This window comes from Cheilinus undulatus, linkage group 21, assembly GCF_018320785.1.
Source record: "Cheilinus undulatus linkage group 21, ASM1832078v1, whole genome shotgun sequence".
NCBI lineage: Eukaryota > Metazoa > Chordata > Actinopteri > Labriformes > Labridae > Cheilinus > Cheilinus undulatus.
The window spans coordinates 40,012,913-40,027,606 of NC_054885.1; the positions used below are offsets into that span (position 1 = coordinate 40,012,913).

General features: G+C 40.0%; 2 protein-coding genes across 2 annotated transcripts; one reads left to right on the forward strand and one right to left on the reverse strand.

Annotated features, from left to right (window-relative positions):
- Positions 1-1,557: 1,557 nt before the first annotated feature.
- coil (coilin p80) lies at positions 1,558-8,192 on the reverse strand. The gene is made up of 7 exons (XM_041816980.1): positions 7,900-8,192; positions 4,425-5,334; positions 3,187-3,276; positions 2,995-3,042; positions 2,349-2,418; positions 2,155-2,243; positions 1,558-1,776 (listed from the first exon to the last, which is right to left on the reverse strand). Exons 1-7 carry the CDS (start codon positions 8,148-8,150, stop codon positions 1,729-1,731), a joined length of 1,506 nt encoding a protein of 501 aa, XP_041672914.1. The 5' UTR covers positions 8,151-8,192; the 3' UTR covers positions 1,558-1,728.
- Positions 8,193-8,927: 735 nt separating this feature from the next.
- scpep1 (serine carboxypeptidase 1) lies at positions 8,928-14,457 on the forward strand. Its single transcript, XM_041777802.1, has 13 exons — positions 8,928-9,037; positions 9,283-9,407; positions 10,388-10,477; positions 10,915-11,070; positions 11,174-11,248; positions 11,685-11,757; positions 12,695-12,732; positions 12,812-12,940; positions 13,374-13,458; positions 13,538-13,651; positions 13,733-13,870; positions 13,947-14,110; positions 14,223-14,457. The coding sequence occupies exons 1-13, from the start codon at positions 8,980-8,982 to the stop codon at positions 14,283-14,285; spliced, it is 1,308 nt and encodes a 435-aa protein (XP_041633736.1). The 5' UTR covers positions 8,928-8,979; the 3' UTR covers positions 14,286-14,457.
- The last annotated feature ends 237 nt before the right edge of the window (positions 14,458-14,694 follow it).

A 14,694-nucleotide genomic window follows, 5' to 3' on the forward strand; every position in this document is an offset into this window, starting at 1 on the left:
TTATTACATTTCAATATTTATTTAGATAAAATAAGTCCTGTGTTTCTGGGGTAAAATGAAAGGTTGAATTAATTCAGGATATTTGTAAAGTAGCCCTGAAGGTCAACCGAAAAAAAAAAAAATCTTGAAGCACAATTACATTTTCATGAAATACTAAAATGTTCTGAAGTTTTGCCTTGCCATAAGTCTCTATCATAGTTTATGTCCCACATGTTTGTAAAAAGGGGGGGCATCTTTGACTCAGATATCTCACAATAATAATAACTTGCCTTTTCTATTACCTTTTAATCAATTCAGAGCATTTACACTTTTTGTCTGCTGTTCCTAAAAGAATCCAGGTCCCTTTAAAAAACAAAAAAAAATCCACACTAGGGCCTAACAATTTGCAAAAATAATCTGATTGCAATTATTTTTCCCAATATTGTGATTGGGATTTAATGTATGACAACTTTTAGGTTCCCCATCTATTAACAAGCACTAAATCATGCGTCATAAAAGATGAGTGAAACAAGGGAAAAATAATTATAAAAATAAAATTATAATTGCAATTTTGATTCATATGGCAAATTTGATATCAATTGCTATATTAAAGGGGATGATCTTTTTTTAATTCTTGTTTTAGATACAAAAAATGCATACACAAAGAAGAAAAGTAGGATTTTTATTTTTAAAAAATCTACAAAAGTAACTCTAATGTTTGCATATGTTGTTAGAGCAATGTTACTCAACCCTGCACAACCAAAGAGCCAAATTGTTGAAACATACCTTTGCAAGAGCCACAGAGTGGTGAATAGTGGCAGTTAACATTAAAGGTGGCAAAAATGGTCAAAATGCAGCAAAAATGGGTGAAAAGGGGTGAAAATGGGGAGAAATAGTGAAAAAATGGTGAGAAGTGACAATAAAATGAGTTACAGGTGGCAAAGAATGATCCAAAAGTTGCAAAAAATGAGTGAAAAGTGACTTAAATGGGCCAAAAGCAGTAAAGATGGGCAAAAAGTAGAAAACAAGTGGTCTGTAATGGCAAAAGGTACCTTAAATGGGCAAAATGTATGGCAATAAGAAGAGGCAAAAATTTGGGAAAAAGGGAAACAAGTGGTATTTAAATGCAAAAGATGGCTTATTTGGACAAAAAGTAGCAGAAAACAGTCAAAGAAATGAAAACAGAAAATGGGCAAAAAATAGTAAAAAAAAGGCTGTTTAATGGCAGAAGATAGCTTAAATGGGTGAAAAGTGGCAAGAATGGTGAAAATGGCAAAAAGATTGCCCTTTTCAATTTTTTTTTTTTTTTTGGGGGGGGGGGGTGATATTTAAAATTAAGACATAAAAGAGCCACAAATCATCACAAAAGAGCCACATGTTGAGTATCACTGCTGTAGAGCATAAAACATCTACTCCAAAAAAAAAATCGGATCTGGTATTCAAATTTCAGGTTAAAGAAAATATCACAAGAAATATCACACTGTCTGCGATTTGAATTGCAGTAGGCCATATTGCGATTTAATCTAATATGCAATTAATTGCCCATCCCTAATCCACACTGGAGTAAAACAACACTGATCCTTTCAGCATTTTATTAGAAAAAAACAGTTTATACCACCAATATTCACAGTAGCATCATGTAAAAAAAACATAAAACCATTAAGATCCAGAGAGCAGAGACGCTCCAGTCATTCACTTTTAAAAGAAATCTTTCAGTCCAGATCCCTGATCGCTTTCTGATGGGGAGATTTAAAGGATCAATCGAGGCTCCAGCAGAGAATCCCATCGCTCCGTCACCTATGGGAGGAAAATAAAGACTATAAAAATTATATTTGACACATTTAAACTACTTGATTTAAAATATGTGAACATTATTTCATTTCCACAGCACTTCAGTTTTTAAGATTTTGTCACTAACTGTTATCACCACTGTAGAGTTGTTGGATTTTGTTTGTGCACAGATGAAACAGAAATATGTAAAATGTGAGCTAACAGTGGGTTTTATTTTAACTTTCGGCAGACTGGGGGAGTTTCCAACATTTGAATCCTGCTCATTTCTTTTCAAACCGTTAATGACTGATGCTTCAATCCTGTTATTGAAAATAAAGTCAGTGAGGATGTTTTTGTTCTGTCAGGTTTGAGAGAATCAAACATCTTCATGTCTTAAAGTCTCACCCGTGAGTCTCGTGACACGGCGTACTCCACCCTCTCTGAACCATCAGGGTTCTGGTAAACCAGGTCAAACTTCCCAGGCTCTACAGGAGCTAAAGGAGGGAAAATAAGCTTTAATGCACTGATATATTACCTTTGAACCGGGTGTTTTAAAGGTTTCTGAATACTGCGCTAGTCTGTGGAGAAATGTTCCCTACTTTGACAGGTATGAAGAAGCTCCAGTTCCACCTGTTTGGTCATTGGGTCAAAGTTCACGATCTTTCCCTCCTAAAACAAACAGCAGCATGTTGGTCAGAGGTCTGGTGTTGCTTTAAAGGTCACATATTTTACCCTTTTCAGACAAGTTTATTTTGGTCTCAGAGGTCCCCAAAACATGCCTGGTTGGTGTGAAACAACACTCCAGTATTGGATTTTTGCATGTCTAAAAACCTCTCTGTTTCTGTATCTGTATCTTTAAATGTTACCGAGCTGTATGACTCCGCCCCTGACTCCGCCCATCTCAGGAAACTGATGTGGCTCTCTTGATCCTCCTCTCAGCTGGCAGCTTAGAGGAGGATCAGGAGAGGAGGGCGGGACTTTCTTCCAAGCGGGGAGGGACAACTGAACCTGGGGGCGGAGCTAACTCCTCACATGACATCATGAGGGGAAAATCTGAGAACAGCTTGTTTCAGCACACATTTTCTGAAAGATGGAGAAAGGGGGGAGTTCTCTGATTCTTGAGGGGGGGTTGTGGACAGGCTAGGGGCACATATTTTTGCTAGAAAAGCCTGAAAAAATGATTTTGCATAATATGTGACCTTTAAATCTGTACCAAAATGTCGCAGCAGGAATAATCAGACTGACCTTATACTCAGAGACCTCAGGTGTGTAGTTCTCTGTCAGCTCCAGCAGCTGTGAACACGTGAAGAGATAAGTGATGAAACGTTAAAAACTCAAATTATTACGCATGAAGATAATGCATCGAATGTTTGAAAACTGCCTCTCCTTCTTTACTGGACACCTCTGCTGTAGATAATAAGAACAGACTCAGCTTACCTTAAAGGCGATCTTCTGTCCCGCCTGTGGAGGTGCAGCCAGCAGAGGCATGGAGCTGTAGTCTGGTTTGGGAACACTCTCTGCTCCGTTCTGCATGCATGAATAAAAACACAGCAAATAACTGTCTTTAATACAAACTTATTCAAAATTGAGGAGGAAATACAGTAAGCATGTTCACATGAACTTACTCTTCTGTTTAAAAGGGAGAGGATTTCACTAGAAAAAGTCAAAACACTGTTCTTTCTAAGGCCAACAGTCCACACTGAGAAAAAACCCAAACAATATTGTGGAAGAATTCAGGAGTTGCTGATCTGTTGAGCCAGTCAGGAACAAAAACACCCTTAAGTGGACATTTTTTGTCCTAAATTGCCCCATGTATAAAAATAAACAAGATCTTGTTTTGTTGTAATCAATTTTGCACAGTGACTAGTGTTTTTTTGTTTTGTTTGCATCTGTCCATGTAATTCAAACCGTGTATTTACTTGTCAGTGCAGTAGCTGTAGCTCCCTTTCTCCCTTGCTCTAAAACTTCACTTTAAACGCCATACTTTGCCCATGTCTTTAGTGGATATTAAGCATCAGATTTGATGGATAAAGGCCAAAATTTGCTCACAGTCACGTAGCAAAGGGGCTGAAATGAAATGATGCACTCCCTCCAACTTGGCACAACGCTGTGGCACACACGCTTGGGCAAAAACCCCATACAAAAATCTCTGACAGGATGGATAGACCGTGAGTTTTTTCATTTTCAAGGATTGAAAGAGCCACAGGAACATCTTTACTGCCTTTTTTTTCTTACTATGAATAGAAAAGTTAAAACGTCAGACTTGGTGTGCAAGGTCAGAGTGTGAGATGCTGTTTTTACCAGATGAGCCAAAAAACCATGGACTCAGTGCGCAAAGACCTTTTGGCTGCATTCACACTGCAGGCCAAACTAATGTGAATCTGATTGACCCTGTGCAGACAATGCATTAAATTTGGATTTACGGTCGTTTTGGGATTCCAAAACCAAGCAGTAATCCTTAAAGTTTTGTGTGGACGCTCTCAGGGTGTCCTGAAAACAGTCTGATCTGACAGCTCAGCAGCACTAAAGACCTGCCTGCCAACTGTACTGATCTGCTGTCTTCAGCCAGCAGCAAAAGGCATTATTTCTAAATTCTGCGGTATTGACAACTCCATTTCCCACAATTCTGAGCAGCCATACTTGCGTCCCGTTATGACGTATTTCTGCAGACTGACCTGTATGACGACTGACTTGTTGGTGAGTGAGTCGGTCTGGTAGGACGGCTCATTAGCTCCGCTATACTCGAAGCTGTTGTTGTGCCCTCTTCCTTCACCCCTCCCCCTCCCTACAGGACCACCGCCTCTCGTTTTACCCCGCCCACGGCCTCTCCAGGGTGGCTGATTTGCCGTCCCGCGGCCCAGCTGCTGAGCGGGCTGAATTGGCCGTTTGATAACCAGCTGAATCTCCTCTTCGCTCTCTGAGCTGGAGGACTGTGCTGTTCTGTCACTAGGGGGCAGCGCTGCACATGTAGGCAGTTTCTGTGCAGAGTTCGTGGACTGCTGAGATTTAGCATTCAGATTTTTAGAAGCTGTGGAGGTTGGAAGTTTATTTTTAGGTGTCACACTGTCGTCTTCATCTGAGGAGGTTTCTGATGAAGACGAAGGGGGCGCAGGTTTTTTCTTCGTGTTTTGAGGCACTTTGGAGGCAGCAGGAGAAGAAGTGGTGGCTTTGGGAGATGGTTTTTGGGGTGCTGGCTTTTTAGGAGCTTCATCCTCCTCACTGCTGCTGCTAGAGTCTGAAGAAGAGGCTTTCTGAGGTTTTGCTGGGGGCTTCTTGGTGTTTTTAGCTGGCTGCTCTACACTCGTTGGGGTCTTTTTAGTCGGAGCAGCAGCTTTTGGACTGTTTTCTTCTGCCTCTTTTCTTTTCTTCTTCTCTTTTTGCTTCTCTTTTGTCTTTATATCCTCATCCACTTGCTTCGCATCCCTCTCCTGGCTTCCTTCGCTTCTTTTTTTCTTCTTTTTCTTTTTCGGGTGTTCTCCTGCTCCGTCCTCCTCTGCAGGTCGTTGTCTCTTCCTGCAGGTTTCACTCTCTTTGATTGGAGAGGTGCCGTGTCCGTTAACCACAACCAGCCGGTCCACCTTCACCCTGGGAAAAAAAATGGAAGAGGAAAAAACTGGGAGTAATCTTAATTTTATGAAACAAAAACAGTCAAACTAAAAGCAGTCACAGAGGGACAAGAGAGTACTTTCATAATCACACAAATAGATCCAGCACTGACACACTGCCAACATATTTGTGCTAAACTTTTAAAAAAGTGAGTAAATTAGTGTCAGTGTGGAGTAATCTACCCATGGGTGGAGCACAGGGAGGTAAAGGGTACTGATTAGCCAGGCCCACAGAAGGGAGGGGCCCTTAGAAAGCCTGCAATGTAAAGTGAGTTTTATTTATTTTTTCGTACATAAATCAGTGTCATTATTGAATCAAAAGAAACTAAATTAATCGGTAAACAGATGGAAATTTGTATCAACTAGAGCGGTGGTTCACAAATGGTGTGGCAAGGCATACTAGTGTGCCTAGGGGATCTGGCTGGGCCCCTAAAAAACCCCAGAGAATGGACCCCCCCCTCCCTTTCACTTTTAACCCATTTTTACCCCCTTTTTACAACAGTTAACTCTTTTTGGCCACTTTTAACCCATTTTTTGCCCCTCATGACAATTTTTAGCCATTTTGGCTTTGTTTTGCCACTCTTGCCCAATTTTGCCATGTTTTTTTATCATCACTTTTAAACAATTTTTGCAACCTTTGCCCACTTTTCCCGCCCCCAGTTGGCTGGGCCCCAGAAGCCTCTCCCCTTTATCCCCCCTTATGAGCCACCTTGACTGTTATATTAATAAAAAAAAGTCTATGTTGTATTGATAAGAATATGGTGTGCCTTGAGATTTTGGCTTAACCTTAGGAGTGCCTTAGGCAAAAAAAAAAAACAGCCTAAAAACCACTGAACCAGAGTGAAATAAAATACTAGGGGCCCCTGCTCCTCTCAAAAATGTCCAAAGGGTATAGTCCAGTGCTGTGAAATAATGCAAGTAAATTTTATTTAACCATTGTAAAAATATTGCTCATAAATTCAGAAATTATGGTTTTAAAAATACATTTAAATGCACAGATATCTGTAAAAATTGTGCCGTTTTTCTGCCTGGCTAGCCAGTTTAGGGGGGCCCTGTGTAATATTCTTTCTGGGGGCCTAACATCCCTAGCTACGGCCCTGAATCTACCAGTGGAAAGTAAGAAATTACCCAGTATTGGAGGCCTCGGATTTGTTTGCCATAATAAGGATTAGGGACACACAATATTATAAGCATGATGTCATTTTTGGCAGATATTAGCTGAGAAAGTTAAATATTGGTGTCTGCAGATATGAACATTTTTGCTGATGTTACAGCCGATATATTGACCATATATGTTGTTTATTATTAAAGTCATCTTCATCTATTGCAGAGGTGTCAAACTTAATCACAGCAGGGGCCGAAATCTGAATTTGGGTCCAACCTGAGGGCCGAACAAGGCCAACATTTAACCATAAACTGTTAACCTCAATGAATTATGGGGGGAAAAAAGCACTGATGATAAATAATTTTGAGATTGAAAAAGTAAAACTGGTTAGTTTAAAGGCTCAGAATCTGAGATAAAAATTCAAACTTCTTAGCTCGATAGGCATTTAAAGTCAAAATCATGTTTTTAAAATGCAAATATATAAGAAAGAAAGTTTAAATTATGATTTTAAGGGTCAAAACATGAGATATAATGTTGAAATCATACGTTTTAAAGGTCAAAATATGAGATACATTTCAAAATCATTGGTCAAAAATGTCAAAGCCTGAGAAAAAAATAAATTTTGAATTTCGCAGGCAAATTATTACTTAAAATTTAAAACTGATGGTACAAAAGGCCAAACTATGAGATAAAAGTCAAAGTAAGGAGCTAAAAAGGTCAAAACATTAGAAAAGAAAATCATCAGTTAAAAAGTCAAAATATTACTTAAAATTTAAAAATTGAGGATTAAAAAATGTAAAAAAAAATGAGATAAAAAGTCAAAAATGTGAATTGAAAAAGTCAAAATATGAAATAACTTTGCTTGATAACTGAGAGATGCAAAATCAAGAATATAAAATGAAAACAATTTTCCCACATTCCTGTTTTTTTTAATCCATTTATTTTAACTTTTTTTTATTTTTATGACAGAATGAGGATATTTTAAATCACCAGGGTCAGGTTTACATGTTTAAACTGGAGGGACTCTGCAGATCAGTGGGCCAGTTATAATAAAAATATGAAATGAGCCGGGCCAGGTACAACTGTACCACGGGCCAGATTTAGCCCCCGGGCCTTGAGTTTGACACCCCTGCTCTATTGTCTTTAAATGTGGTGTATATTTACTGGTTTGAATTGAGTGGTTTACATAAAACCTGGCATTTTTGTCTTAGTTGAAGAATTTCAGATTAATTCAAATGAACCTTTGCATGGCTTTAAGCTGAATTCTTGATAACACAGCTTTAATTTTTGAACATTTAGAAAGTTTCAGCCAATATTTTCACAGAGCAGGACCTCAAGTCCTGGGACCTAGACCCTCTCAGATCTGCTGCCAGTTAAACAGACTCCACTCCAGCTCAGAGGATGAACCATGACCTTCATCACCAGGTAAAGCTCACTCACCTGACGCTGTCGTTGTCCCGGACCACGTACACGCTCTCGGTGTGCGGCAGGTAGCAGTCATCGATGAAGAGGCTGAGGATGCTCCTCCTGCTGAACTCAAACTTCTCCCTGATCAGACTCTCCAGGTCGGACACCACGCGACACCTGTTCAGGTCCACGAGCAGCCAGCACATCCGGCAGTCCACCACGGCAGGAGGCGGGAAATCAAAGATTAAACGCACGCGGATGAAGTTGTTACTGTGGGTAGCCATGATCCTCACTAAAACACACGCAGGAAGCTCGTGAGACGTGTTCCACCGGCAATGATAATTTTACTTCCGGTCAGGGTTTTCAAAACAAGAGTCTCAAAAACGTAAAAAAAAAGGGGATATTTTCAAATTAAAACCACATTTGAATGAAGAATGTATTTTCGATGAAATCCGACTTGGTAACGGATCATTCTTTAAAAAATGAAATACGATAAATAAATTAGATTTTAAAAAAAGTTAAATTACTCGAACAAAAAATGACTACACAAAACTTTCCAATGAAAACATTTTAACGTTTGGTTGTCGTTTGATTTTTTCCAAGTTCTGGAAAAAAAAAACGGAAACTGCAGAAACAGATCACTTTCTGTGGAGAAAAATATTCTCAGTTTGACATTTTCTTTTTATTTTGGAAGATCATTATTATTGCGTCTTTCCGGTGTGTGTGTGTGTGTGTGTCAATATATACATATGTATAATGTCTTGCGTCTAGTGAATTGTTTTGGGGTCTGGTGAATTTATTTTTACAACCATTAAATATTTTCTAAAAAGACGGTGAAACTAATTCTTTCATAATTGACTCAATAACAAAAAGCGGTTTTATCAAAAGTATTTATATTCTTCATAATATTTAATGTAAACATCACTTAAACGCTCTTTTGAGAAGGAAATCAAACGTGTGTTTTTTTTTTTTTTTCATTTAAGTTTGGAAAACAAATTTCTCGGCGTTGATTTATGAAAAAAACCCTTGGGTCAGCTGACTCCGGGTGTGGTCATGTGATCTGCTGTAATAAAGCAGAAGGAAGCAGAGCTGCTCGTGAACTGGGCCACAAAGATGAGGACAGAAACAGCCTGTGGTCTGCTGATTTTACTCAGCTTTACCTTCAGTCCAGGTAATGTTTATTACCTCTATTTTGTGCCTTCCTCGGCTCCTGGTTGTGGAGGTTTCTGCCTAAATAAAGACTGAAAAGGAGACAACAAACACTTGTCATTGTATGCCTCGGTTCAGCTGAGTTCAAACAGAAACTAACGCCGTGCTTTTGCTTTTACTCTTAAGTTTTTGTTACTTTATCGGTTAAATTCTCTGAATATGTGAAGCTCATGTTAAATCAGCTGTTTGTATGTGACCCCCCTGCAGGTTTCTCGGGTCCAGTATCTGGTAAAGAAGCCTGGGGCTATGTGGAGGTGAGGGATGGGGCCCACATGTTCTGGTGGCTGTATTATGCAGACAGTATGGATCTCCCTCTGGTCATGTGGCTGCAGGTGAGGACTCTGCTGACAACTCAAAACCCAGCTCAAAGGTTTAAAACAGTCTGTAGACGTTTGGAAAAGGGCTGAGAGTCAAAGAGTAACTAGATATGAGACATGGTCAGTGATAGGGCTGGGCATTAGAGTCCAGAAATCATACCTCAGTTTCTTTTTAGCTAAATGTTGATGCATGATGTAGATCCCAGAAATGTCATATGTTGCCACAGCAGGGTTTTAGCTCAAAATAAAGCAGTGATGATCACTTTCTTACCTTGTATATGTGCCTGTGTTGTCTGTGTGCATGCTTGCTCAACAAAACATTTTACAAGCCATGTAAACTCACTGACTAGCCGTCTAAAATTATACTATAATGATTGCCTAATGTGTAGAGCAGAACATCTCTACTGCAAACAGATCACAAGAAATGGGTATACTGACTCACATTTCAGGTCTAAGAAATATTGCAACTTCTGTGATTTGAGAAGAGCGTTACAGTACAATTAATGTTATCTTGAGGATGGGTAGTATTATTAATTTAATGGTAGCATTTAAAAAACTGTACTTATTCCATGTGTATTCGTATGGGAAACAAACAAATCCAGAAAAATGCCGGTAAACTCCTGCACACTGACTAGACTAACCATATTTCTGTGCAGGTTACACATTGCGCAGGAGGCTGCCTGCAATGTTTGATCATTTAAAGGAGAAATTAGACAAAATTGTGTAACTGAGGCTTTATTTAGCCACCATGGTATTAAACCTAGAACTAGTATTGCTTTATTTCTTCTAGTTTCATAACAGTTTAAGATTCTAGCCCCGAGGCGAGTTCTGAAAGCGTTTGGTTAAAAACGTCAGGTTAAACTGATCCTGAGTCAGTGTGACAGTGAGTAACATCAGTGCTGTTTCTATTTAAGTCTGGTGATTAAGTCTTAGGTCTAGCTGTTGTATCACCTCCTCGTGTTCATAACGCTGAAACGTGATGTTTTTGTCCTCAGGGCGGTCCGGGAGGATCTGGAAGTGGGTTTGGAAACTTTGAGGAAATCGGACCTTTGGACAGGAACCTGGAGCCCAGAAAGTCCAGCTGGGTAAGATGGTGGTATCTGTAGGTTTTTAAATAATTATTTGTTTAAATTGATCAGAAAAAGGTTTGACAGTGTGCAGAAGTTTGCTTGAGATTTATGATCACTGAAAACCAGAAATTAGCCAGCATTGGGCCAACAGATGTGCAGGGTTCACTTTCAGTTACGACTTTAGCTCCTGAGGATCATGAAAACAAAATAATCAAGTCAAATGATCACTGATGGAGTTTCAGAGAGAGAGAGAGAGAGAAGGTGATGGTCAATGAAAAGAGAAGGAGAACCTCAGTCAGATGGATCCATGCTGGTTTGGATGAGTCGACTCATGGCTGCTCCTTAAAGCAACACAACAAATTAATTTAATCATTTTAAATTCACACTTTTGTGCAGGTGCTGTAAATTTAATGTATAATGGTGCTTGATGTTTTTGTGTATGAATATTTCAGATCCAGGCGTCCAGCGTTTTATTCGTGGATAACCCTGTAGGGACGGGCTTCAGCTACACTGACCGACCGGACGGATACGCCACCAACGTATCGATGGTGGCCTCAGACATGCTGGTGCTGCTGCAGGACTTCTTTAAACAGAAGGAGGAGTTCCAGGTACATCAACTAAGCAGCTATCCTTTAAAATGATGTTAGTTTTTACTCCACCTGTCCCTGAATGTACCAGGGATCAGCTTCAACGTGTTTCTGTCCTCTGCAGAGCGTCCCCTTCTACATCTTCTCTGAGTCTTATGGAGGCAAGATGGCCGCTGCGATCTCCTTAACACTGATTAAGGCAGGTTTCCCACTTTATCAGTTTTACTTCTCTTTATAACATCCTCTTTGGAAAGTCCCATGTCAAATAAATATCAGACAATAAAGAAAAGGAGAAACCTGACCTTATGATCTGTTAGGCTTTGGTCAGAAACTTTATGTTGTGATTTTTATATTATTTCTCTAAATTGATGAAATAAAAGATTTGAAAGATGTTTAAAGACCTAGGACTTCAGATTTTAATCATTCAAATGACCTTGATGCTCTTTCTGTCATGCTCATAGGAACATCTGTAGAGATGAGTTTAGATGAAAATATTCAGAGATCATCACCATACCTGCACCCTCAGTGCCACAAAAAGATCCCAGAGTTTATATTTCTAGCTTTAAGAAAGTGTGCAAGCATATCGTCCTCTCCTGGATGCTGGTTTCATAACTACCTTTCTCTGGTTCATCCAGGCCATAGCACAAGGGTCCCTGAAGTGTAACTTTGCTGGTGTGGCACTTGGAGACTCCTGGATTTCTCCTCTGGGTCAGTATCAGAATATTTCATACATTTGTTTAAAAAAAATCCAACTGGAAGGATGCACATCTAAACTTTGGAACTGCAAGCAACTGTTGATATTTACAGGCAATATAAGGTCAAATTTACAGCCAAATAGGTGGATATTTCTAGAAGATTAAGGGGGTATTTATAGCCACTACTTACTAATTTTTACTGCAAATATTTACAGCTGAAATAGGTCAATATTTACAGCAAATATATGTAGGTGATATAGTTCAGTATTGACAGCCAGAAAGGCCAATATTTACCGCTGATACATGCCGATGTATGCAGGTGATAAAGGCTGATATAGGCCAATATTTACTGCTGCTGAATGCCAATATATACAGTTGATATAGGCTGATATATGCAGGTGATATAGGTCAATACTGACAGCCAGAAAGGCTGATATTTACTGCCGATAAGCGCTGATATATGCAGGTGATAAAGACTGATAAAGGCCGATATTTACTGCTGATAAATGCCAATATATGCAGGTGATATTTACAGCCAATAACAGCAGATATATGCAGGTGATATAGGTCAATACTGACAGTCAGATAGGCCGATAAATGCCGATATATGCAGCTCATATTTACGGTAGATAAAGGCCCCTAATACAAATTGTATGGGCCAATATTTACATCAGATAAGGGCTTACATTCACAGCTGATTTATGTTGATATTTAAAGCCCATATAAGGAAATATTCACAGCTGATAAAAGCCAATAGTTACAGCAAATATGAAAATATATTTACAGCCAAATTTAAAGCAGTGTTTACTCTAAAAAAAACGTATCTGTTTACAGCTGTTGAGCCAGTACATTATCAGTCTTCTGTGCAAAACAAAAATGCAATCACTGAAGCTTTTTCTTATAATTTTGGTGGATCAAATATCTCTCACAAACTCGTTTTTTTTCTGCAGATTCTGTGATGACCTGGGGGCCGTACCTCTACAGCACTGTAAGTGTTAAACAGTCTCTGTGTCAGATTTATTACATTTTCTGAGTGTTGATCTCTCCGTTCTCTCTCTGCTGTCCAGTCTCTGCTGGATGATTTTGGACTGGCTGACGTCAGCAGCGCAGCAGATGCGGTTAAGCGAGCGGTGGAGCAGCAGCAGTTTGAGAAGGCGACAGAGTTGTGGTCAGTGGCCGAGACCGTGGTGGAGCAGGTTTGTACACTTCTGATTGCGCCCCCCCACCCCCGCAGCTCCTCATTTAATACTGTTGGTCTGACAGAGACAGGGAGCTAAACAGAATCAGTGCAGCCACTAAGATCATGATAAAATGAAAGTTTATGTCGTTTCCTCAATCACAGGAAGAGGAACCAATATTTGATCCTACAGTGAGTTTATTGATATTCTTGGATGGGATGAGGCATGAATGTAAATAAGGGAGTCATCTGTATAAAAATGGTTTTTTGTACCAGTTAATTCAGAGGAATAAGCTTTTGCTATAAATTAGAAATAAAGTGAAGCCAGTATGGCGCTCTGTGGGACGCCATTTTTTTTTAAACCAAGCAGGTATCAACCACTTTAACCCTTACTTTCGTTCCCTTACGTTCATAATTGTGTGATTTGATGTGGTCTTCTCTCGTTTTGTCAGAACACAAATGGAGTGAACTTCTACAACATCCTGACCCAGGAGCCGGACGAGAAAGTCGCTGCTTCAGCGGGAGAAAACTACATCTGTAAGACATCGCTCTGCTAAGAGACTGAAGAGTTTAATGCCTGTTTATATGCTGATCTTTTACGCTTCTCTTTCACCAGCTCTGCAGGCTCGCCGCCACATTCGACCGCTCCACAGCCAATCACTGAGCGAGCTGATGAACGGACCAATCAGAAGGAAACTGGGAATCATCCCTCAGAATGTCACCTGGGGAGGTACTCCACCTCTGCAGCTCTGCTTTGGTTTTACTTAAGTTTGATGATCATTCATTGACTCTGTTTCCTTGGCGTGTCCAGGCCAGGCAGAGGAAGTGTTCAGCAACATGGCGGGAGACTTCATGAAGCCGGTGGTGGATGTGGTCGATCAGCTGCTCACCGCTGGAGTCAACGTGACCGTCTACAACGGCCAGCTGGATCTCATCGTGGACACCATGGGTAGTTAATCGGTGAAATGCCTCGTTAGTTTTTTCAGAGCAGTCTGGTCGTAAACGTGGATGAATCTTTTTCACAGGTCAGGAGCTGTGGGTGAAGAAGCTGAAGTGGGAGGGACTTCCTGGATTTAACAAGCTGAGATGGACCGCCCTGGATGACCCCGCCTCCCCCGGCATTACCGGAGCTTTCTACAAGACTCATGAGAACTTTTCCTTCTATTGGATCCTCAAAGCTGGTCACATGGTAAGACATGGATGCCTGAAGTTATTTAGATGTTAACTATTGAGTCCTCTTAGTCCCACGGTCTGTTGAAACTGAAGGAAATCAGAGTAAACGTGTTATTTTTCTCCCTCAGATCCCGTCTGATCAGGGACCCATGGCCTTACAGATGCTGAGGATGATCACCCAGCAGAGCTGAATGCTCCCCCGCTCCACGACGCCAGCTGGAATGGCTCTGACAATCACTAAAGATCACAACCTTTTTTTTTTTTTTTTTTATAAACCACCTCTGCTACTAAACCAAACTAAATCTTTGATTTCAGCACTGACACTTGGGGACTGAAACACAATAAAGACTTTTTTGTAAATACTGAGCTGTCCTCTTTCTTACTGGAGCAACGTGATGAATTTAAACGCATATTTAGCTCTAAAAGTTTATTTTTTCTACCGTTACTTTTGAGCAGGAGCAGCATAATTGACTGTAGTGTTAATAATTTTCTCTTTGATTTAGAGTCTAAATTATTTCAGATGTAGGTCTCCAAAGCTGTTTTCTCATGCTGTGAGGCATGAGAATACAAAAGGGTGTCATCTGTATACAATGACAGTTT

Coding starts and splice junctions, on each gene's coding strand:
- coil (XM_041816980.1), bottom strand. CDS start 8,150: ATGGCTACCCACAGTAACAACTTCATCCGCGTGCGTTTAATCTTTGAT. Junction 5,335..7,899: donor CGGGACAACGACAGCGTCAG/GTGAGTGAGCTT, acceptor TTTTTTTCCCAG/GGTGAAGGTGGACCGGCTGG. Junction 2,244..2,348: donor GCTTCTTCATACCTGTCAAA/GTAGGGAACATT, acceptor TCCCTCCTTTAG/CTCCTGTAGAGCCTGGGAAG.
- scpep1 (XM_041777802.1), top strand. CDS start 8,980: ATGAGGACAGAAACAGCCTGTGGTCTGCTGATTTTACTCAGCTTTACC. Junction 9,038..9,282: donor CAGCTTTACCTTCAGTCCAG/GTAATGTTTATT, acceptor ACCCCCCTGCAG/GTTTCTCGGGTCCAGTATCT. Junction 13,871..13,946: donor TCTCATCGTGGACACCATGG/GTAGTTAATCGG, acceptor TCTTTTTCACAG/GTCAGGAGCTGTGGGTGAAG.